The sequence below is a fragment of the Leptosomus discolor genome, chromosome 1, assembly GCF_034619465.1.
Source record: "Leptosomus discolor isolate bLepDis1 chromosome 1, bLepDis1.hap2, whole genome shotgun sequence".
Lineage (NCBI taxonomy): Eukaryota > Metazoa > Chordata > Aves > Leptosomiformes > Leptosomidae > Leptosomus > Leptosomus discolor.
Window position 1 is genome coordinate 58157355 of NC_141391.1, and position 24492 is coordinate 58181846.

Consider the following 24492-nt stretch of genomic DNA (forward strand, 5'->3'; position numbering starts at 1 on the left):
ACTATAGATTTTTAAAGAATAATAAAAGGAAAATGTTTCTCCTACCTTAAACGTTGGGGAGAGATAGTTTTTCAGAAACCAAAATTTAACTGGTGTTTTTGTATGACGTAGGACAGAAAGCATCATAATTCTGTGGAAATATAAGTCTATAATAAACAATACACATAGGTCCTTAAATTTCAGCTGCACCTAAAAGGTGCTAAAACTTTCTAAGTATGATTTTCTTTAACCCAGTTTAAGCTAAAATTTCTGTCTATTTCTAATGAAAAGCTTTAAAGTGCGTGTGTTCAAGACTGTTTTGAGATGGATTTATTTGAAGCAGATTGATGCTAAGCAATACTGGAACAATTTCAAAAGTGGATCTGTTAACAAGTTTTATTCTAAGGGAGGTGCCTGACAAAATTAGAGTAACAATTAATACTTTATATTGGCTACTGAGAGAACTCACTTATTTGAGAAATATATTGGTTGAGTTTAATAGGTTGCTGAAATGAAAAACAGTAGAAAAGAGAAAGCACAGTTCAAGTTAAGATCCTTTTCAGAAAATCCCTGACAACTGTAAAAATCACTATTTTGGGTTTGTTTTTTTTCACTGTTATGGCATTCGTTTGGTGTAAACAGACAGGTAAGCAATGCCTTACAACCTTACTAGAGGTCAAATCTGCCTTAAAAATTGAGAAATAATAAACTTTAAAATAAGGTAAAGAAGCATGTAGAATGTTTTTAAATTATTTTTTTTCTCCTTTGAAATAAACAAGTCCCTCTATGAAGGTCATAGTAGGTTGAAGGAAAGAAATGCAGATGTTCAAATTCTGTCAGACTAGTAAGAAATAAAAATCAATGCACACAAAATACTACTTTCCAAATAAATATGCATGAAAGAATTGTAAAATTCCATTTTAGGATAGGAAAATCACTACATCTGGCACCTGTAGACAAGCACTCATAGAAATCAGAAAAGTAACAGTGATGGTTGTGACCAGATTAGGCAACACTGTAAGAATTCCTTCAAAGCAACTCTTGCTTACTGAATGAACACTGAGATAAGTAAGGCCGTACATGCACATAGCAGCATCCACAGTTGGGACTAAAAATAAATAGATATAACTCTAATGAAGTCACTGCTGTTATGTCCTTATAAAGACAGGTTGAGCTCCATCCTTTATGTTCACACTTGGCACATGCACTCCCGAAAGACATGCAGGACGTTTTTCTTTCTTCAAAGGATAATGGTATTTTTGAACATCTATACGTTGAATCACTTTGTTCTCAAAGATGAAATTGTTCCTCACTGAATATAACTCTTCTATGTTTTGATAACTTATTCTTTACACCTCCTTAAAAAAGTCAGTTTCTTTAAGCTCCTGCATATTAGGATGAACGTTCTCATTTCCCTTTTACCTTTCCTTACCTTAAAAAACGTTCATATAGATGGCCTGAAGCAACTGAAAAAATGTTAAGAATATCACGTTTCTTTTCATTCTTTTCTGTTGGAATTTCTTCTGAAAATCTAAGGAAAAAAACCCTGAATTATTATATAAAGTACACATTCAGCAGAAAGAAAATACTACTATGTTAAGCTCGTAAAGAATCAAAATACACAGAAGAAACACTCATCCTACAGTAACCGAATACACTTATATTCTACTCCCACTGCACATACCTATGATAGCAAAATCTTTTGGGAGCAACACAGCACACCCAGTCACTCAGGACAAACAATGGCACAACTACAATCTCCAACAAAAATCAGAAACACACATAGCCAGATTATCTGGAGAACTGGTTATTTTTAAAATCAGTAACAGTTATTTTTCAAGCTTCATCCACATGCATGCTACATCAGAACCACCAATGCACAGTGCTGAAGTGAAGGATATCTGCCTAGGTGGCTGAGCTGAATATATAAACGTAATACAAAGATGGCCACACCAGGCCAAACCACGTATCTAGCCCAGTACCTTACCAACAGCAAATGACAAGGCCAAGGAGTAGCAGCCTCTCCCAGAATACATTCAGTGGTCTGTGGTGATAGGCCTTCCCAAGTGTTTTTCATAATACTGCTGAATTCTTTCTTAAATTCATCCAACTGCTCTCCCTATAGCCACCCTAGATCTTTGAGGTACATCGCTTAGAGGTTTTCTGTTTCTGCTGCATGGCATTCTTTGCTTGCTTTGAATACCAAAGTCTAACAGGATTGTTTTGACTCATGTATGCCTTCCCGCACATAGACCTAGGGGATGGTGGCTGCAGTCTCCCTCAGAGCACTGTTTTACAGTTCTCTAAACCGTAAAGGCTGCCTTAGGCAAACAGGTTACTGTATGGTTTAATATGGTTGGAAATTCACCTCAATAGTCTTTTTTTTTTTTTTTGAGGTGAGTCACTCCTTACACACAGAGTGAGTCACTCCTATTCATTATTCTTCTGGTTAGATCTCTTTTAAAAGTATACTTTAAAAAGTATAAATATAAGCTTCCCTCATAATCTTTACGAACAAATGAGACAAGTCTCAGATCTCCAACACATTTTAAAAAAATTGATATCACTCCACCAATACAAAGCTGAAATCTCAGAGGGCTGCAATGTGTGTAAGTGGTGTGAATAATCTTTTGAGAAACCCACGTTCTTTTCACTCAGCAATGGTAAGAGGAGATAACACAGTCATACCTCATCAGGACTATAGCAAACACGAAAGAAAGGGCCATCAGTGGAGGGGCGCTGACTGCCTGGTGTGGCATCTCCAACGAAGACAACTTCCCAACTAGCACTGAGTTCTCACAGGCTAAATAGGCTGCAGTTCACAGTCCCAAGCAGTCTGTCTTCTTTTTTTCTGACTTTTTGTCCTGTTTCTTATACTTAGTGATAGCAGGACCAAAAGAATGACAAGCTCTTTATAATGCAGCCATCACCACATGGGACTACAAAAACAGATGTGGAAAAAGAAAATCGGGTTTTGCTGCAAGGATCTTGAAAATATTGATTATGCAAAGCTTACGGGAGAAGGAGGCAGAGATCTTCCAAATGGAACAAGCTTCTCTGAAGATGACTGGGTTAACTCGTAAGGTCACATGGGAAAAGCAGTCAATTTGCAAAGGATGGATCAGTTATGAAAGGACTTGGGTGATGTGGCATGCGTGTCCCACGTCAGAGCACACATGGATTCCCGTAACGAACAGTGTGCAGGATATACTTTTCATTCTGGACTATCAATGGGGAAGGATATTTGACAGGTTCCTAGATAGCAAGAGGCTGACAGACAAACAGCAGGCCTCAAATCACACCCTTGAGCCACAACCTTGAATCAATGGGAAGAGCAACTAAACTTTATTGGGTGAGGGGCTGTCCTGGGTTTGGCTAGGATAGGGTTAATTTTCACCAGAAGCTGGGAGGGGGCACAGCCGGGACAGCCAAATGAAAGTATCCGAGGGGTATTCGATACCATGCTGACGTCATGGTCAGTATATAACGGGGAGCCACGGGAAGGTGGTGAGCTGTTGTGTTCCGTGTGTCTCGCTGTACCTATTATTTCATTAGTGTTGTTGTTACCGTTGTTTCTTCTCTCTTTGTGCTGTTTCATTAAACTGTTCTTATCTCAACCCGTGGGGTTTGACCCTTTTCTCCAGATTCTCCTCCCCACCCTGACTCGGTGGGAGGGGTGAGCGAGCAGCCTTGTGGTGCCCTGCTCCCAGCTGGGCCTAAACCACCATGGTCCTTTTTGGTGCCCAATGTGGGGCCGGAGGGGTTGAGGTAACGGTAGGTCAGGCGAGGGTGCGTCGAAAGTTTGTCATACGTATTTGTTATATTAGTTAAGTAACTGCGGGTCATCACGTTGGTTCGTGTGTTCACATGGTGGTGCTGTGTAAGCTTGTACATGCACTATGTGCTCCCTGAGGTGATGTTTGTGACCACTGGGAGGGTGATCAGGACTATCATCTTGCTCCACTGGCTAATGTCGATTTATGATATGATTGCGTCACTGGTCATGAGGTTAAGCTGGTATTTGTATGCAGCATTGCTGTCCTGTCCATTCTTTGGGCGCCTTCCTCTCACAATTTGTTACTAATCGCACCCAGTCCACGGGAGGGACAAAGGGAGATACTTTCTCCCACTCTTCCACATCTCCTTCTGCCTTCAGGCTTACTATAGCAGTTTTTGAGAACTTTGAATATCCCTGGGATGCCCAAGCCAGCATGTTCTTATTGCTGTGTCTCCTGAATGTGTCCCAGGTATTGTTCACAGTTAAACAACATTTTTCCAAGAATACCACCCAGAGATCTGCCCTGAGGCTGGATAATTACGAGTGGGAGAGCATGGGCAAGTGCCTAGGACAGTAGTCACCCCCAATGTTTTGGAATTTCACCCCTGAACAAACACAGAATCCTGAAAAACTAGTAAAACGTTTGGAAAAGGTATGCTGTCACCCTGGCAATTCCAGAGAGACACAAATCACTGCAATATGCTGGGGCCTGCCTGGCCGATGCCTACTGAGCCACTCTCAACAATACTCAGTGCCCTCAAGGGGAAAAGAAAGTCTCTGGACCTGAAAACAGACCAACAGGCGCTACAGCTGAACCAGAGAACCAACCTGTGCTAGTATCAGTTGCCCCTGTACAGAAGTAGTCCACAAAGAAACCAGTCCACTTAGCAAGGGATGAAAGTGAACCAGGGTCATCAGGAGGAAGAGGCAGAACCAGTGATAATCACCCAATCCCTATCCCTGAGTGAGCTGCGAGATATGCAAAAGGATTCTGGCTGCCACCCAGGTGAGCACGCTGTCACCTGGCTGCTCTGATGCTGGGGCCAGTAGCTTGGAATTAGAAGGTAGGGAAGCCAAGCAGCTGGGCTCCCTGTCTAGGGAAGGGGTTATTGACAAGGCGATTGGAAAGCAGACACAAGCCCTCAGCCTCTGGAGGCGACTCCTGTCAGGCGTGAAGGAGAGGTACCCCTTCAAAAAAGATGCTACATGTCACCCAGACAAGTGGACCACAATGGAGAGAGGTATCCAGTACCTGAGGGAACTAGCTGTGCTGGAGGTGATTTATAATGATCTGGGCAACGGTCAGTTCACCTCTAGATCCAGATGAAGTCCGATGCACACAGCCCCTGTAGCAGAAGTTTCTACGAAGTGCACCAGCATCGTTATGCCAACTCATTGGCAGTAATGCCGTGGAAAGAAGGCGAAGGACAAACGATGGACGAATTGGCTAGCCAACTCCAGCAATATGAAGGAAGTCTCTCTTCTTTCCTCCAGGCCTCTGTCTCGGCCGTGGAGGAATTGTTTTGGAAGTGCCAGCAATTCAAAAAGGATATGTCCTACTCCCCATCTGTACAGGCCCATATCTCAGCTATTAGAAACAGGCACTCCTCTGCTCAAGAGAGAGAATACAGAAGGTACACACCACAGGCTGCCCTGTGGTTTTACCTACGTGACCACAGAGAGGACATGAGGAAGTGGGATGCAAAACCCACTTCGGTCCTAGCTGCACGGGTACGTGAGTTGCAGGGGAAAACCACCACAAAAAGGGATTCTTCCTGGAAAGATGGTGCTCTGGTTTCTAGTGGGAAATTCCCCAGACAGGGTGGAAGGGCTGATCCTGGAAGGCTTTCTAAATCTAGTCAATATTGTAACAGTAAAACCACCTGTGGCTAAATGGCGATAAACATAAAATCAGCAGCAAAGACTCAATAAAATGTCCAAATACTTGAGATACAAGAGGCCCTGTCAGGAGAGACGATAAAGCTGAAACAGAAGCCAGTCCTGGATCTACTAAGAAATGTGTGTGCTGAGGGTTAACTGGAGTCAACTGTTTACTAGATGAAGTAGAACTGCTATGTCTTTTCTTTATCTTCTTTAACAGTCTTTATGACTGACAACCATTGCCAAGGCTACTGAAAACAGAAAAAACCTTTTTTGAGTCTCGCAGCAGTCATTTGGGGCCAGAAGGTCTTTAGAGTACGAAGTAAATTGTGATGAAAACGCCATTCTCCTTAAATCCCTCATACTGACATCATCCCTTTCTTATTAGCTGAATTATAGTCCAAAGATGTTCTCTTGAACAATGGAGGAATCGGACTCTACCTTGATGGTACATCTCCAATGCTTAAAGGTACTTATGGATAAAGCTACTGCAATTTCTGTTCTCTTTCAGGGCAAAGAGATCTATGATTACTTGGATTAGGTTGTTTACACAATCAAGTCATTAGCCCTGAATTGTTGTCAGAAGGCATTGCCCTTAGTTCTTTGCCTTTGCAATTGTACAGCCATGACAGCTTAGCACTCGATTAGCATACTGCAGAAACAACCTGTGCTGGAAATCAGACCTTCCGAGAGCAAACAGGAGTGTTTCTTAGAAAGTGGATGGAGTCCAGTATGGAAACAATGTATTGCAAATTAAATCCCACCCCCCAACACCCTTGAAGATCCAGAAGAGGAATTATCATCACCTTGAAAAAGTCGATGAATTTATCGTGTTACCAGCATACCAGATTAAAGACCCAAGCTCATTCTTCTCTGACATTATGAAACCAAATCGTTGGGAATTCAGTAACTACTTTTACCAGCACCCCAATTTTCATGCTTGAGAATATTATCTTTTTGAGACAATTCTTGTGAGAAAGGTCTCTGAAGTGCTACAAAGAAAGAATAGGCAGAGAGCTTCCAGGCCACTGTTTCTAAAGTACATTGGTCAAAGGTCATTTGTTTGAAATGCTCTTGAAAGGACAATTAACATGTCTTGGAAACTGATACTATCAACACCCCATGTTCTGATCCACAGCATAAATACACTAGTCCATTAAAAAAAACCCTAAAAAATTTCTAAACAAAGATGAAACATTCTTTTTTGCCCTTAACTCATTTTCAAAAATGATAATTTCATAGGAATTCGTATCTTATTAACAAAAACTAAATCTAATTTAAAAAAAATCAGCCTGAACCACATACCATCCACAGACAACACAATTATGAGCAACTGAAAACAAAATTTTACAGTAGCATACAGCAAAATACTACAATGTTGTTAGCCCTAAATGTAAAGCTTGCGATGTTTATCACAATTATTTATAGAACTCACAATTTAAAGTAGAAGGTATTTTATTGATAAATGTAAAAACACTCCTCGAGCTTTCATAAATTATGTCTAGCAGTGGACATGCAGCATCATAGCCTGCTTTTTGATGTTCCGTTTGATACATCTGAGTACAACATCACTGGCTAAGTTTTTCACATTGATTCCCTGCCACAACAAAATAAAAATAATGCCAATGGAGCAAATGAACAGGAACTAGAAATGTAAAGAAGGGATTAAAAAGGAAATAAGTATTAAGATGTAAAAGACATTACAGCTTGTCTTTTACCGCCTCTTATTTATATTATAAAGCCCTTGGGCAACCTTTTTACATATTTGTAGCACTATCAAGTAAGAAACACTTCCTTTGCTATAAGTAATAATAAAAATGGCCTCGCACAGTTAAAGTAGAAGCAAATTATGCACTACCTTGTAACTGATTCCAGGTTTCCTTTTTTTCCTCTTGTTCCATCAGTAAGGAGATCTTCATTCATTTTATCAGGCTTTTTCTGTACCTAGTCATTAAAATAAATGTATTTGTTTAATTTGGGAAGTTAGTTGATAATAATTACTACTTCAATTGTGATACCTAACTACAGTGCACTTACCGGCTAGAGCTGCACCAACATCATACCAATTTCTATTTCAGTAAAATACTTACTGAACTGCATTAAACTGAAGATAACAATGTCATTTCATACTTATAAACAATGTACAGAACTAAGTGTAACAAGAGGAAAAGTAATCAATTATGAAAAATTAAATGGTGATTAATAAATCAAACTAATGTTCAAGCCCTCTGTACTTCTTTATGCAAACAGAAACTAAAAGTGTGGGAATCTTATCTCATTTTCTTCCCTCGTGAGTTTGCAATCCAGCCATTAGCTGGCAGAAGAAGTGTTGAGCAGGGTGTTGCACCATGCACGCTACTTACCTGAAGGGAAACTGTGATTCTCATAAACCCTTCACAAGGAGTAAGTGACAAATCTGTCACTGAAACATAAGCTCTCCTGTCCAACTTAAGCAATTTCTGCTGTCTTACCCAGATGCTTGACAGAAGCTCCAAATTAATTTTGTTTGCTGACCTTAATTTCCTTGATTAAAAGAATCCAAACTGCTTTTGAAACCCAAATAGCTTCTAAAACACTACATGTTTGAACATATCCAATTCTAACCTCATTAATTTCACATGTTTATCCTGACAAGCTAATGCTTACAGATTTCTGTTCACACTAACTTTAGCTAATGCTTCTGAAGCCACATCCAAGGTATTGCTCAAATGATTCTACAGTTCAGCTGAAAGACAGTGCTTACATATTCTAGGTATTGGCTTAATATGTACCACCTTTCACACTGAATAACGACTATTTTGACCCAAATGGCACCCATTCTCTGTGGTTTAAAGGCAAGTTTATCATCCTCCAGAGAGCTACACCTTTTCTCCAGGTTCTGGAACATTTCAGTTACAGGACTGGACAACAGACTCACACATGTGGTTTTAAAAATTCCTTTTGAACTTATGTTTACATCGTTCTCGCCGAGAGACCAGCTCCAGTGGCAGGTAAGCGCGCATTGGGGAAGGTATTCGCGGCAAAAAAAAGGCCAGCAAAAGGCTCTTTTTGGGGCTGGGAAAACCGGCAGCATACGGGCGGGCTGCTGAGGCGGCAACTGCATCACTGGCGGCAGCTCTGGACGAGCCGTGAGCGCGCCAACGGTCACTCGCCCAGACCACCCCCCCACCCCCCTTCCCCCCCAAAAGAAGCCCCTCGGGATCGCAGCCACGGTGTAAACGGGCACCGCGTGGGCGTCCCCCAGGGCGTCCCCCGGGAGCGCCACGGCAAGGGCTCGCTCCCGGGCGAGCGGTCGGAGCCGGCACACGGAGCGCGGCGGTTCGCACGGGAGGCGCGGGGGGTCTGCCGGCTCGGCCGGGGGGCGACGGGAACCGCTCGGCAGAAGCCCACGGCTTCCCTCGGCCCCGCACCCGCCAACCCTGACGCCCCTTCCCAGGCGGAGCTCTCGGGGGAACACGCTGCCCCCCGGGCGTCGGGCTGCGGGGGGTGCCCGGCTCTCCCGCCGCTGTCCGACGGCAGCGGTGAGCACCCCCGGGGGAGGGGGAGGTGTGCCCGGGGAGAGCAGCTCCTCCGCTTCGTGACGGAGCTCAGGGGGAGGTCAGCAGGTTGAGGGCCGCCAGGGAGGGCGGGAGAGAGAGAGATGCTGGGAGTCGTCCCCTGACTGCCGTGACAGAAGCCCGGCAGGCGGACAGAAGCCCGGCAGGCGGACAGAACCCCCGCTGCAGAGAGCTGCCTGTCCTCTCCCTGCCCGACTGAACGGGGTGAGTTGCAGGATGGGGGGCAACGGCAAAAAGCTCCTGCCCGGCGCTGCAGGCGCGTCTGCCCAGTGACTACCCCCCCTTCCCAGGTGCCCTTGCGTAACAGGTACGATGTTCTGCGAGGGGAACCAAATAATGACAAAGAGGACAGCTGCCTAGCTTGGAGATGTCACCCAGGCTAAGATCGAGCATGCCTTGCATCAAAACATCTGATAGAAAGAAAGAAAGATGGGCCCTTGTTGTGGGGGACTCAATTCTGAAGGGAGCAGAAGGCCAGACCTGCTACATGGGGCCCAGGTTAAGGATGTAAAGATGAAGCTTCCTTCCCTAGTACAGCCCTCAGATTACTGTCCCCTTTAGATATTTCAGGTAGGCAGGGATCAAGTCATGAGAGGAAGTCCAATGGTAATGAAGAAAGATTTCACGGCCCTGGGACAGCTGGTCAAGGGAGCAGGAGCACAAGCTGTGTTCTCCTCTGTGCCTCCAGTTGCTGGGAATGATGAGGTGGTAAACAGAAGAGCCAGCAGATGAATGCCTGGCTCCAAGCCTGGTGCCAGTGGCAGGATTTGGGGTTCTTTGATCATGGATTGACCTACAAGACACCAGGCCTGCTGTCAACAGCTGGGAAAACGTTATCTCACAGGGGGAAGGGGGTTCTAGGACAAGAGTTAGCAGCGCTCCTTGAGAGAGCTTTAAACCAGATTCAAACGGGATGGGGATGTACCTGGGCCTGCCAGAGAGCTGCCTGAGGGTGGTAGCTCAGTACTTGTGGGGCAGCACGCTAGTATTTTTGAGAACCAAAAGGCCTACCAGCCCTCGAGGGAGAAATCCACATGCTCAGCCCCTCCCGGAAATGGTTATACACCAGTGCACGCAGCATGGGGAATGAACAGGAAGAACTGGAGATCTGTTTGCAGTTGCAGGGCCATGATCTCATTGCGGTTACTGAGACATGGTGGGACAGCTCCATGACTGGGATGCTGTCACAGATGACTATGTTCTTTCCAGGAAAGACAAGCCAGCAAGGTGAGGTGGGGGAGTTGCTCTTTATGTGAGAGAGCACCTGGAATGTGTTGAGCTCTCCCTTGGGACAGATGAAGAACAAGTGGAGAGCTTGTGGGTAAAGATTAAGGGGCAGGTTGATATGAGAGACACTGTTGTGGGTGTTTATTTCAGGCCACCTGATCAGGATGGGGAAGTTGATGAGACCTTCCACAGCCAGCTGAAAGTAGCCTCACAATCACAGGCCCTGGTTCTCATGGGGGACTTCAACCACCCTGACATTTGCTGGAAAAGTAACACAGCCAAGCAGCCACAGTTCAAGAGGTTCCTGCAAAACACTGATGGTAACTTTCTGACTCAGGTGGTGGAGGAACCAATGAGGAGAGGTGCGCTGCTGGACCTTGTGCTAACAAACAAAGAAGGCCTCGTCAGTGATGTGAAGGTTGGGGGCAACCTTGGATGTAGTGACCATGAGATGGTGGAGTTCAGGATCCCGCATGGAAGAAGCAGGGCAATCAGTAGGACTGCAACCCTGGACTTCAAGAGAGCCAACTTCAGCAACTTCAAAGACCTACTTGGAGGAATCCCATGAGCTAGGGCTCTAGAAGGTAGGGAGGCCAAGACAGCTGGTTGCTATTCAAGTACCACTTCCTCCACACCCAAAACTGATGCACCCCTATGAGGAGGAAACCGAACAAAGTAGGCAGAAGGCCTGCTCAGATGAGCAAGGAGCTTCTAGAAGAACTCGAAGAAGGAAGTTTACAGAATGTGGAAAAAGAGTCTGGCCACTTGGGAGGAATATGGGAATCCTGTCAGAGTATGTAGGGATGCAATGAGGAAGGCTAAGGCCCGTTTGGAATTAAGTCTGTCTAGGGACATCAAAGAAAACAAGAAGGGATTCTTCGAATACATCGGTAGCAAAAGGAGGACCAGGGAAAATGTGGGCCCCTGCTGAACGAGGCAGATGCCCTGGTGATGGAGGATACGGAGAAAGCAGAGTTACTGAATGCCTTTCTTGCCTCAGTCTTTACTGCTAAGGCTGGTCCTCAGGAATCCCAGACCTTGAAGGTAGGAGAAGTCTGCAGAGAGAAAGACTGCCCCCTTGGCTGAGGAGGACTGGGTTAGGAATCTCTTAGCCAGAGTAGACACTCACAAATCCATGAACCCTGATGGGATGCACCTGTGAGTGCTGAGGGAGCTGGCAGAACTCAGACACCTCTCCTCCATGACCTTTCAAAGATGATGGAGAGTGGCTTAGCAATGACTTCTGCTCTGGCAGAAGTCCAGCAATGACTGGAGGAAAGCCAATGTCACTCCAGTCTTCAAAAGGGCAAGAAGGAGGATCCGGGTAACTGCAGACCAGTCAGCCTCACCTCCATCCCTGGAAAGGTGATGGAACAGCTCATTCTGAATGCTACCTCTAAATAGGTGGAGGAGAAGATTATGAGAAGTAGTCAGCATGGATTCACCAAGGGGAAATCATGCCTGACCAAACTGATAGCCTTCTGTGATGGCGTGACTGGCTGGTTGGACAAGGGGAGAGCAGTGGATGTTGTCTACCTCGACTTTAGCAAAGCTTTTGACACTGTCTCCCAGCACATCCTCACAGGTAAGCTCAGGAAGTGTGGGATAGATGAGTGGATGGTAAGGTGGATTGAGAACTGAATGAAGGACAGAGCTCAGAGGGTTGTGATGAGTAGTGCAGAGTCCAGTTGGAGGCCTGTGGCTAGTGGTGTTCCCCAGCGGTCAGTACTGGGTCCACTCTTAATATATTCATTAACGACCTAGATGAAGGGACAGAGTGCACCCTCAGCAAGTTTGCTGATGACATAAAACTGGGAGGAGTGGCTGACACGCCAGAGGGCTGTGGTGCCATTCAGCGAGACCTGGACAGGCTGGAGAGCTGGGCAGAGAGGAACCTCATGAGGTTCAATAAGGGCAAGTGTAGGGCCCTGCACCTGGGGAGGAATAACCCCATGCACCAGTACAGGCTGGGGGTTGACCTGCTGGAGAGTAGCTCTGTGGAGAAGGACCTGGGAGTCCTGGTGGACAACAAGTTGACCATGAGCCAGCAATGTGCCCTTGTGGCCAAGAAGGCCAATGGCATCCTGGGGTGCATTAAGAAGAGTGTGGCCAGCAGGTTGAGGGAGGTTCTCCTCCCCCTCTACTCTGCCCTGGTACTGTGTCCAGTTCTGGGCTCCCCAGTTCAAGAGAGACAGGAAACTACTGGAGAGAGTCCAGCAGAGGGCTACTAGGATGATGAGGGGACTGGAGCATCCCTGTTATGAGGAAAGGCTGAAAGATCTGGGTCTGTTTAGCCTGGAGATGAGAAGACTGAGAGGGGACCTTATCAATGGTTATAAATATCTAAAGGGTGGGTGTCAGGAGGATGGGGCCAGGCTCTTTCAGTGGTGCCCAGCAACAGGAGAAGAGGCAACAAAAGAGGGGCACAAACTGGAGCACCAGAAGTTCCATCTAAACATGAGGAGGAACTTTTTTACTTTGAGGGTGGGAGAGCACTGGAACAGGCTGCCCAGGGAGGTTGTGGAGTCTCCTTCTCTGGAGATAATCAAAACCCGCCTGGATGCAGTCCTGTGCAACCTGCTCTGGGTGAACCTGCTTCAGCAGGGGGGTTGGACTAAATGATCTCCGGAGGTCCCTTCCAACCCCTACTGTTCTGTGATTCTCTCTCCTTCTCAATGTCTAAAATTAGGATACAATGTACCAAGATACCTATACAAAATGGTATTTACAAAATAGTGGAAAACATAATATTATGTGGTACTTTCCTTAATATAACTCATGTTTCATTATTTCTTTTTGACAAGTCTTTAAGAATAAAAGAAACGTAATTTCATTTACACAAATTAGGTAGCTTAGGGTAGAATTCAACATACCTAATTTTAACTTCCATTCTAGTATCTGGACTTAATGTAAAATCCCTCCTCAGTCAGAGAAGAGAATTGGATGTCTCAAGAGTTGGTCATCCCCTTGGTTTAAATATGTGAGCTGGGATGAGCAGTCCTTTGGACGCTCCTTCTCATTCTACTATGCATACAGGGAGTTTAAGGCACCTAGACTCCACTCTTAAACACTTTAGGGTAGATAAGATAAATCATATCTAATTTTAACAGCTATTTAATGATCTCCCATGCAATTAGTATAACCTGATTGGATCAAAATAACTACATTAATTTGCACACCCTTCTCTCTTTAATTATACAAAATCTAAATTATATATTTCAGTATACATCTTCCAATTAAGTATAGCCTAAGACATGTCAGCATTAGTCATATTTCATATAAGGAAACACCATAAACGAAACAGGTATCTACATACTTGGACTTTGATAATTTTGCTTCTGAAGTTGTTTAATACCACAATGACATCTGTCAGGTCAGCTACGGAATCTGTTCCTTCATGGCTGTGAGGAGAAAAAAAACATGGAAATGTACTGGCTCATTAAAACCTGCATTATTACTTGTGTTTAATTAGAGTATAACATTTACGATTGCTGATATTTATAGAAACAAAACTTCTTCACTTGCACTTTCTGAGTTTTATTCATCACTAGACATTGTCCACAGTGGTAGCTTTCACTTTTTAATGTGGATTTTCACAGGAAATTTTATCAACTGATGAAGAAAAGCAGCAACCTAGAGCTGAATATGTTATTATGTATTATATAGGTATATATTACATTCAAACACTAAACTACATTTTATTTTTCAAATATGGAATACATCTCAGAAATTGCTGTGTGATGGCATTAAATGTACTTTTAAAATAAATCTGCTTTAAAAGGTCTAGGGAAAGCTTCATCACAGTGCTCAGAGAGTAAAGATTAGCTTTCAACTGGCTGGCTTTGCTAACTACTCCTAAAGACATGGCTGTGAAAGGCACCACACGAACATTTGCCCTGCTGAACATCAGTTTAAAGCCATTCAGGCATCTCAAAACTGTACTGCAGTCCAGCAAGTTAACAAATACAAAAAATGTTGCTGTCACTCTGTGATACAGTGTAATAACGTAATTCTCAAATTTTATAGCTTTTGTACCTCAATAGCCCATATATTTTTTTCTTCAATCCTTTCTGTCTTTTAACAGCATGATGTAGTTTCCTCTTGCTAGGGCCATGCATAAGAAAATTGGTTTAAGAAAATAATCCACTACCCCTTAGGCTTGATTTTCTTTTTTGCTGCCTAGAAAACAGAAATATTTAAATCTTGTTTCAATCTGTTTCACCCTTCTTATCTAAAACCGACAGGTTTTTATATAGTCATCTGAATTCTCTATTGAATACATCTCTGCAAAAAGTGCCTATGCTTACTGAGTTTCACAGAGGCGGCTCATACTTGCACAAAACAAGATTCAGGATTATTGTGACTTCTCTGCTCTCTGATTTAGTTTCATTTTTGCACTTCTAAAATATTGCATATATGAACACTTGGCCAAGAACTGTCTTTTTATCACAGGGATGTACAGTACTCAACATAAAAGGGCAGAGATCTCCATTTTAAATAAAGTGTGTCATTAAAAAGCTCTAAACTAGTAAAACTAGAGCCAAACACAAACTGCTGATAGCAGAAATGGCAGCAGCTGGCACAGTGTTCCCAGTTTTGCCTTGAGTTTTTACACAATCAAAATTTTCTCTGTTATTTACCTAGTTACCTCAAAAATCTCTCTGTTATGAATTCTGTAGCCAGCTCTGCAGCTCTGCTGATTAACATGATTTTCCAAAGCCTTTACAGTATTCTTAAAGTGTTTGGTTTGGCTGTGAGTTTAATAACATTTCTTTGTCTCCCTAAATCTCTTCCGTGGAACCCTCACTGCCTGCTCTGTCTTTACTGAGCGCCAATTGTTTTACTCCGCACAGCACTCAGTGTGATGAATTTCTGTCCCAGTATGAATAATGTACTGAAAACAGTGATAGTCACCATTAGTTACCTTGGACACTTAACACTGCTCTCAAGATCCAATTTATCTGTTTCTCTATTCACATCTTTGTATACTTCATACTATTACACTATGGTAGCTTCTTTTCCCAACAGAGTACTTTATTTCAATTCCTAGTCACTCAGCTACATGCTCAATGGCTACTTACAGACTAGGACATTCACTTATTTTTAGGTAGGTATCTCTTGGAAGGAAAACCGAGTCCATCATACTGTTGTATAATTTTAAATCAGTGTGCTGAATCGTATACAGGACCTCTCGTTCTTTCTCTGTCTCTGTGCATATGATATTCAGCATGTTGTAATCATATTCATGTAACAGATGCATATTTCAAATGAGCAATCAAGTGAGTACGGTTTTGAATGTGACCTGGGGTTTGGAAGAACTGGGGTCACGGTTTACGAACTCCCTTAATGAAATCAAGGATTTTGTGTTTTGACCAAAAGGTAGTGAATGCTGTTAGCACAAGTTTTTAAACTCACAAAGTAGGCACAACTTCCTTTTTAAATCCAAGCAAAATGTCTTGCATACTGACAGCACTATTAAATATTTAACAATAACTACTTTATATAATTGTTGTGCAAAACTAAACATGTCCAGCCAATTATTTATGTATCAGCTTTAAAATGTTTCAAAACACCTACATACTTTTAATATAAACAGAAATAAAAATCAATATATTATAAATTCTAATTTTCCATATAAAGAACAAAAGCATTCAAGTTCAACAAATGGAGACCCTTTAAAATCCCAAAACAAAGACACAAACAAAAACCTCCTTGCCCAAATTATGAAAGATACAACTTGCAGTTAAGCAGTCTGCATACCATCAATAATAAATTATACCTACCTGCCTTTTTAAAAAATGAAATACTGAGCACAAGCTTGTAGACATATAGATACAGATACAAACTATTTTCTGCAAAGTCTTGTCTTGCAATACCTACCTGTTTCCCTACCAACAGAATCCAAGTTCCAATACTAAGCAGTGCTCAGACTGTTGCTGAGTATACCAATTTTAACCTTCCTAATATTCATAGTAACATATTAATAACAAATTCATTTACAAGTGTGACTGCTTCAAAATAATGATCCGTGTTAGAAGCAGTGTTTGGGGAAAAAAAAAAGCTTATTTCAAAAGCTGTGTATTTACATAAAGTAAAAGTAAATTACTTGCATGCGTATTAGATGCTACTATGAGAGAAGCAAATATGCACTGAGGCGTAGAACATGCTCTAACTTCAAATTCCTGTACTTCTAAAACTCCTATTACAATGTACAGGCCTGTGCTTCAAAGAAAATAGGTCATTTCGCAGATCAACAGGAGAGAATATGACTAGTATACAGGGACGGAGAATGCCATACCTTTTGGCAAAATTCCATCCTGTCAAATAGTTGCTTGAGTTCTGATAGCCGTTTGATACTATTAATACTGCTATCAGTAGAAGTAATATCAAAGATCCTGGTACAGGATGCGCTGGGGCGGTTCTGGGGAGCTGCGGCCCCGCGGGAAGGACTCCCGTTGGGGCAGTGGGTGGAGGGCTGTCTGCCGGGAGAGGGACCCCGCGGTGGGGCAGGGGAGGGCTGCGAGGGCCCCTCTCCCTGAGGGGGAAGGAGCCGCGGAGACCCCTTGTGCCGGACGGACTGTAACCCCCATTCCCTGCCCCCTGCGCTGCTGGGGGGGAAGAGGGAGCAGAGCTGAGCCTGGGAAGACCGGAGGGGTGGGGGGAAGCTGTTTTTAAGACCTGGTTGTGTTTCTCATTCTCCCTGATCGTGGTGGTTATTCATTAAATTGATGTTGTTCTCCCCAAGTTGAGTCTGTCTTTTGCCCATGACCATAACTGGTGAGTGAGCCCTCCCTGTCCTTTGTCTCGACCCTGGAGCCTTTTGGTTGTATTTTCCCCTCCTCATCCCTCTGGGGATGGGGTAGGGGTGCTGCCAGCTGGGTGGGCTCAAACCACAACATAAATAAACGCTATTGTTTAGTTTCCTTATCAAGTATTAATTTTACATAACTTTGCTGAGTTCAAATTAAGCTCATTTGTATTACTACTTGGGGAAAATTAGTAATCTTAAAAAAGGCAGATTATTTAAGCTTCCTTTGATCCAGCCCAGAATGTAGAGTGGCTTTGTTATATTTTGTTTCATTTTTTAATTCAACTACAGCTCATTACATTACTATTTTTAACCATTATATATTTCATAAATCACTTTATATCTCTTAAGAATTCAAAATTAAATTAGACAAATTATATAGCTACAGTTGGTGGAGATCAAATGAACTTCGTATGATAAAGACTATGTTTTTCTGCTTTTTCAACAGACTGTGAGTGGTTTCTGTAAAAAAAAAATAATCAAAAATTGCAACAAATAGAATGAACCTATGAACCCACTAACATTTCTTCCGGTAACACTGAAATTGATGCATTAACTAAATATTCAAAAGGACAAAGATGTTCAACAATTTTAAATTTTTTTAATAGTAGCTGATGACTAAACATGGTACGGAACTATGTATTCCTGGACTCCAAATAATTATAAATGTTTTGTAAGAAATAGACCTCTTTCAGTCCACAAAATTACGGGGCGGGGGGGTGGTGGAAGGAAGAACTGAAGCTGAAATAAAATACAACAATACTGTTCCTCTAGAAGGGATCAGATCCAAAGCTTCAAGAGGAAGCCCTCATATGCTACAGGTCTATGCTGTTAAATAAAACATGAGAAAAAGAGTATTCCCAGAAATAGTTGGAATGATGGCTAGCATATGTTCCCCATGAAAATCGACCATGGACAGTACAGACCTATAAGCCATATAGGTGACAACTAAATGCCAGTTACTGGAGTACAACGTGACTTCTTTCCATGCACAGGGGTTTCTCAGGGGGAAATGTCATGCAGTCAACATACAGCCAGGGTACAGACTTGAAGGGTGCTTCTATATCCTAAGATGAAGATGTAACCACAGTGCCTCTTAGATAACTTAGACGACTAAGAAACACTCATAATTAATTGAAGGAAAAAACCCTAGAGCTGAAACGAATATAATGCTCCTGTTATAAAAAGATGCCACCCATCAATAACACTGCATTCAGAGGTACCCTCAGGGCTGAAAAAAATTATGAGAAGGAAATTCATGGCACTTCCTCCAGCTGGTCAAGACGCTGCTGGACAATTAGCAATGCTCCACCAGACATATTCTTGGAATGACGTATTAAGTGTGTTTGGAATGCCAGAATATTAATCAACAAAACCACAAGTAACATTTCTACAGAAATTAGTGCAGTTACATGATAACACTAACATGCTTGGAACTGACCGGCCAAGTGTCTGGTAGCTGTGTGGTATAGTAAGAGACTTCGCTAGCATCAAGTTTAGCTGAGCAGCTTAGGCTTACTATACATTAAGATAACTAAATGCCTTCAAGAACACATAAAGCAATCAAACAACAACTTACAATATCAGGAAATAAGGGCTCTCTTACAAATTTTAAATCATCATTTGCTTCTTGTTCTGGTTTTTTTCATGTTATTTTTGCTTATTTTCTTTCAGTAGTGTCAGATCTTTTCAAAGTATGTTGCACTTTCAGATTCATTTGTTTCCAAAAGAAGGATTAATACTTACGAAAAAACCTGATAAATCTCTTCAGATCTTCCTTTACGCAATCGCAGTGTCCAAGCACCTGGATTTGCTTTCAGCTGAAAATACCCCTAAGAAAAACAGGAAAGAAAATAACTTGTTTTGTCAGCGTTTCAGAATCAACCATGTACACGTACAATTATCCAACATTTGGTACTGCAGCCTCAGTTAGTAACCATTACCTACTGTCAAACTAGCCCTGAAAGTAATATGGCAGTGATGCAACCAAGTATCACCTTTCCTGTATGTCCATATTAAAGCCTTTCAGTGGTCCTTTTGTTCCTAGCTGAATTTGAGCTGCATGCAAAGTCTCCGCCTAGAACAGTAAGTAAGTGAGCAGTAAAGAAATAAATTATTAAACTGCCGCTAAACTGAAAAGCTTCTTCGAAACTTAGAAGTTTTGTCTGGAACAACCTTCCAAATCAACACAGCTCCTTCCCAATTTAGGAACACTGCATACAGCTATCACTAAATGAAAGCCTGCTGAAACAACCTGTGGAATGTGAAGAACCATTAAACATTTCACCATGTTGAACATCATCTACTGTTGAGTGAAAAAGACTCACAGTTTATTAAGCATTTTATTCCTTGCGATACAATATTTACAGAGAACCAAGAATAGCAGATAGGTAACTGCTCTTATGCATCAAAATGGATCTTTCCCTATCTAATTGCCTTAGCCAATAGAAAATAAAGCTTTTGCTTCAGAATCACAAGATCTTCTGCTCCACAGCCCGCTAAACCCAAAAATAATTACTTCAGATGACCAGAGGAGTTCTCAGGTATGGATTTGTCCCACAGAGGCTTTAAGCATTTAACTGAAGCATTTAAACTAGGAACCTTCTTTTGCCTGGATTATTCTGTAACAAAAATGGTTCTTTTAATCAGAATGTGATTCACACCTTACATTTGTTGGTGGAATCTCCACCTGAATACAACTACCTCCTACCATCTACTTAAGGCAATTAGACTCCCAGTTTAGGCATTTCAGATAAGGATCTAAAATTAGGCTCTATCCAAACCTACACTGGATCAGAAGAGGACAGGGTGAAAGCTCAACAAATTAGAAATGTACATCATCTTTTGTGGGTCTCAACTCTGCAATACTCCTGTTACTTTTAGCATTACTAAGCTTGCAATACAGAGAAATGGATTTAAAGAACAAGAAGCTCATAAAGAATTCTCATGGAGAGTATGCAACTGTAATGACTATTTCTGTACTTAATACTTACCAGGTTGGCCATCACAATAGTATCAACCATAACAGGATTATTCTTTGTGCCCAGAGTGAACTGTAACCCTCGAGGAGGTTGTCCAGTTGTCACATCAAAGCAATGTCCTTCAAGCAATACATATTCTAGTTCATATTCTGCTATAACTGTTTCTTTTATCTGTGGAAGGAACATTTCATAAATAAATTATATCATTTAATTATGTGGGAAAAGCAACATATTACAATGACAAACATGTGTGGGATTTACCTCACCTAAATTCAACTGTTAAAAAAAAAGAGAAAGTCCCTTCCAGAAGGATCTTCATTCAATTTTAAAACAGATATCCAAGGTAAGGAGGATGAATCACTATCTGGAGGGACCTTGTCTCCATTGACTGTTGAGAAAGACGAGGCATCTCAACTTTGGTAAGGGAAATCCCAACCTTTATTTTCACTATACACCTTCCAAATACACTGATGGATCAAACACTCAATATTTTGCATACGTTTAGTGACTGGAACAAATCTAGTGATTTTGGAGCTGAGGCATTAAAAACAGAATTTAAAAAATTGTGAACTAAAAAAGGGTCAAATATATTTTAATCTGTATTAATAAACAGCAATATATTCAGGCTTATTTGAATATTTACCTAGTTTAAACCTATTACTACCAAAAATATTTACAAAACAAAGAGAAATAGAAAGCTCGCACACAGAACTCCCTTAACTGCTTCATTTTTATCTAAAAAATAATTTTTCCATAAACATTATGAAGCTCAACACAGCAGATAATTGCTTTTACTTGTATTCTGCATTCTGATTTTTTTAATGTTTCACTGCTTTCTTTTAAGACTTTGTTTTTTTTAAAGTAAGAGAGAATGTGAAAAAAAAGTGATGAAAATAAAAATGGTAAAATGCTGACCAAATAATCAATTACCACAGAACGCATTTCTGGAAAACAAGAGACAAAAATACCACAAGATTTCCATTTCCCTCTTGAGGCAGAAGGTCCAACACAAGCTTTATAACGTTTATAAACTATTACTCACATCCTGTAAACGAATGTTATCGAGATCACAGGAACTGTTTACTGCTTCAACCAACCAGCTTTCAGGAGTGATCATGTTTAGAGTCAAAAGAGGTGATTCTGGCAATTCTAGGAATTTTGCCACAGGTTCAGAAGGAAGGTGTTTGTTGATTCCATAAGTTAATTCTGGTTCCAGAACAAAACGATAGAAGCTGTTGAAAAAGAAGTGTTCAAAAAACCACATTTACTGAAGCACAGTTCCAAACATGAAGATCTAAACCACTTAAAAAATATAGTGAATGTTTTCCAAATTAATGATGTTTGGACGCACTCTGTGTTCATCTACCAGCCCATCTGAGGTGCTGTAGGTATTGTCTCAAATGGGCTGGTAGATGAACACAGATCCATTCACTTTTGTTATTTTTTTTGCTGTGAAAATGCGTAGTTCCCATTAACATTCTTAATGGCTGGGAAGGTGAATACCCAAGAGGTGCATCGAACCATCTTGACTGTGACCTGCCTTGAATTCTCCGAATCTGTTTCATTAAACTAAGCAGGACACATCTCTGCTGGAAGAAAAGTCTTTGGGAACAGTTCCTGACACTAGCACCAGCAAAGACAGAGAGCAAAGGAAAGGGGAGGTGTCTTTATTCCTCTCCCACTGTTACTCTATTTATTGCATAGGTAAAAGATCCTTGTAACAACAAAATAATGATGATTTTCTTCCTTCCTCTACTGACATTCAACAAAATGCAAAAGAATCAGAACAGAGAAAGAAGAGCACTGAAGACTTAAGAGGGTGAAAGCAGCAAGCAGAGTGCTTCACATGCAGGAAAAAAAAAAAAAAAGGACACCTAATGACTATGAAAAGTTCTTCCTGTATGCATCATGAGTAACACAATTCCTACAAAGTACTCTGGTTAGTGTATCAATACATTTCATATGAAACCACTGCTGTAAGAAAAATATGACCTGTCCACAGGGCAGATAATAGACTCACAGAATGGTTTGGGTTGGAAGGGACCTTAAAGACCATCTAGCTCCAACCCCCCTGCCGTGGGCAGGGACACCTTCCACCAGACCAGGTTGCTCAAAGCCCCATCCAGCCTGGCCTTGAACACCTCCAGGGAGGGGGCAGCCACAACTTCTCTAAATGATGCCAGAAAACTTCCTCCTCTCACCTTTCCCAAGCACAGGGAAAGAAGCAGGCGCTAACAAGGGCAAAGAGCAGACTACCAGCTCTCTGTTATATTAGGATTACAGGTACAGTATCTGCCGAAGGAATGGCAGGCTTAAACCATTCTCTTACAGGGAAAAGAATCCTCTCTGGGGAATTCACTTCAGTGCAAATGTCTATAACTGAATTAGTGAACCCTTGTCCTTACAGCCAGTTAAAAGAAATTTCAATTTAAGGCAGGTACTTTCAGGGTACATCATTCTTAACGAATTAGGAGATCTCAAAGGCAGACGGTACATTTACTCAGATGAATTTCAGTGTACTTAATCTGTAAAATTCATTACACAGTAAGTGGGCTGTAAGGAGTGACCAAGTTAGGCAGACAATCTCCTTCTGCAAGCTTCCACAGGCATGAAAGACTCCTCATTGATTTCTCCAAGGACTGTTTATGAAAGGTGCATTTGATGGACTAGATCACTTCCTTGTGATCCCATGCTCGACACCTCAGAATTAGAATTTTTGTCTAGACAAATGTAAACTGCTTTGGTAACATTCAACTTACATTTGAAGAAAATAACTAATGCAGCAAAAGAATCCAGAAACACAAACCACTTTATTTTTCAAGGGAATATATGCTGCTAAGGCTGTTTTTTCCAAACCAAGTGAGATCATATATTTGTAAGAAAAGCTATGAACTACTTACCTCTTCAGTGGCACTTCTGATAACTTAGATTTGCAGTTCAAAAACAATCTGAGTTTCATATTTACAATGTCTTTGAGTACCTACAGAAAAAAAAATCAGTGTAAAAAATGGTTCTTGGTAATCATCAAACTTTGAAAAAAAAGCCAAAGTTATCCTTGCAACACCCTGTCATTCCTCAAGCTTCAGCAGAAATCTCAAACATTTTAAAGTTCTAAATATACCTGTATATTAAGAGATGTTGTCAGATACTCCAAATAAAGATTTGACCTTTTCTAAAACTGCATGATTTAGCACACGATGTTCTTGATAGTCACGTTAATGTTTTCCCATGGTGATGCAGTTTTTTAAAGTGCAGCTATCCCTATTTTCCAATGCTTGAGTAAAGTCTATTATCAGCTTTCCTATACTGTGTTTTCCAGAAGATTTTAAAGCACTTTAAATTTGTAAGTACAACATGTGCCTTTTATTCAATAACCAATCCTAAAACAATGACTATCACTCATATTAAAATTGTTGTATACAGTAAACTGTTGCACCAAGTAAAGCTCAAAGAATTATTTTAATACTTAATTACTTAATAATTTTAAATGTCAGCAATAGTTTAATGATGTGTTAAACTATTAAATCAACTTCAAAACATTCCAGTAAGTTAAAATATTTCTACTTCTTTCTCAGTTTCTTCATCTGTCATTTCTAAAATACTAATTTTCTGGATGCTGTTATATAGGAACCATAATATTAGGACAGTATTTTTTTTTCTTATTTTTGTGTGCAACTGATTTTGTTTGAAGTTATTAATTTCTTTAAAGCACTCTTAAAAATGTTTACCAAGTTATCTTCATTTCTGACCCAAAGTGCTTATTTAAATGCATAAAGCAGCCGTGTCTACCTTTATAAATACTGATACAAGTAAGACTAAAAATCTAAAATTACTATAATGGCAAGTAAATTGGGAACAAAGCAAGACAATAGTCAACCTTAATCTCTCTTTTATTATAACTATTTTTTAAATTTCCTCAGTTCAACCCATAGCTCTTTACTATAGTGCTACAACTTTACATAGTCCTAGAGACCTGTTCTGCTCCTGATTTCTCATTCTCATCCTTTGTGTCACCTGAATACCATCCATGAAAAACTACTGAGCAAAAAATAAAAGGCTATGGAATGGCGTAAGGGTGAGAACAACCCAAGTAGCAGGAAACAAGTACCTAAACAGCACTGAAAACAGTAAGAAGGGCAAGTATGACATGACATGGGTTGAAGACCACCAAAATCAAAACAGAGGTCAAAGTGACTTGAGTATCTATCTAACTATCATACAGAATAAAAAGCATTTATAACCAGTGCTAGCTGGTCTCATCTACTAAAACCAGAATAATAA

General features: G+C 41.3%; 2 protein-coding genes across 2 annotated transcripts in view; one reads left to right on the forward strand and one right to left on the reverse strand.

Moving 5' to 3' along the window:
• The window catches only part of UGGT2 (UDP-glucose glycoprotein glucosyltransferase 2), a 103191-nt gene that overhangs the window by 13658 nt on the left and 65041 nt on the right, over positions 1 to 24492 (reverse strand). Inside the window, exons 26-33 of the mRNA XM_086482031.1 lie at positions 23112 to 23191; positions 21254 to 21443; positions 20224 to 20382; positions 18977 to 19062; positions 13739 to 13823; positions 7497 to 7582; positions 1412 to 1510; positions 46 to 130 (exon numbers count right to left, since the gene is read on the reverse strand). Of these exons, the coding sequence (XP_086338157.1) occupies positions 46 to 130; positions 1412 to 1510; positions 7497 to 7582; positions 13739 to 13823; positions 18977 to 19062; positions 20224 to 20382; positions 21254 to 21443; positions 23112 to 23191 (870 nt within the window). The remainder of the gene's footprint in view (positions 1 to 45; positions 131 to 1411; positions 1511 to 7496; positions 7583 to 13738; positions 13824 to 18976; positions 19063 to 20223; positions 20383 to 21253; positions 21444 to 23111; positions 23192 to 24492) is intronic.
• LOC147416225 (uncharacterized) lies at positions 4989 to 5650 on the forward strand. The gene is given in 3 exon segments (XM_086481312.1): positions 4989 to 5048; positions 5050 to 5130; positions 5132 to 5650. Coding segments are annotated over 3 exon segments (660 nt in total).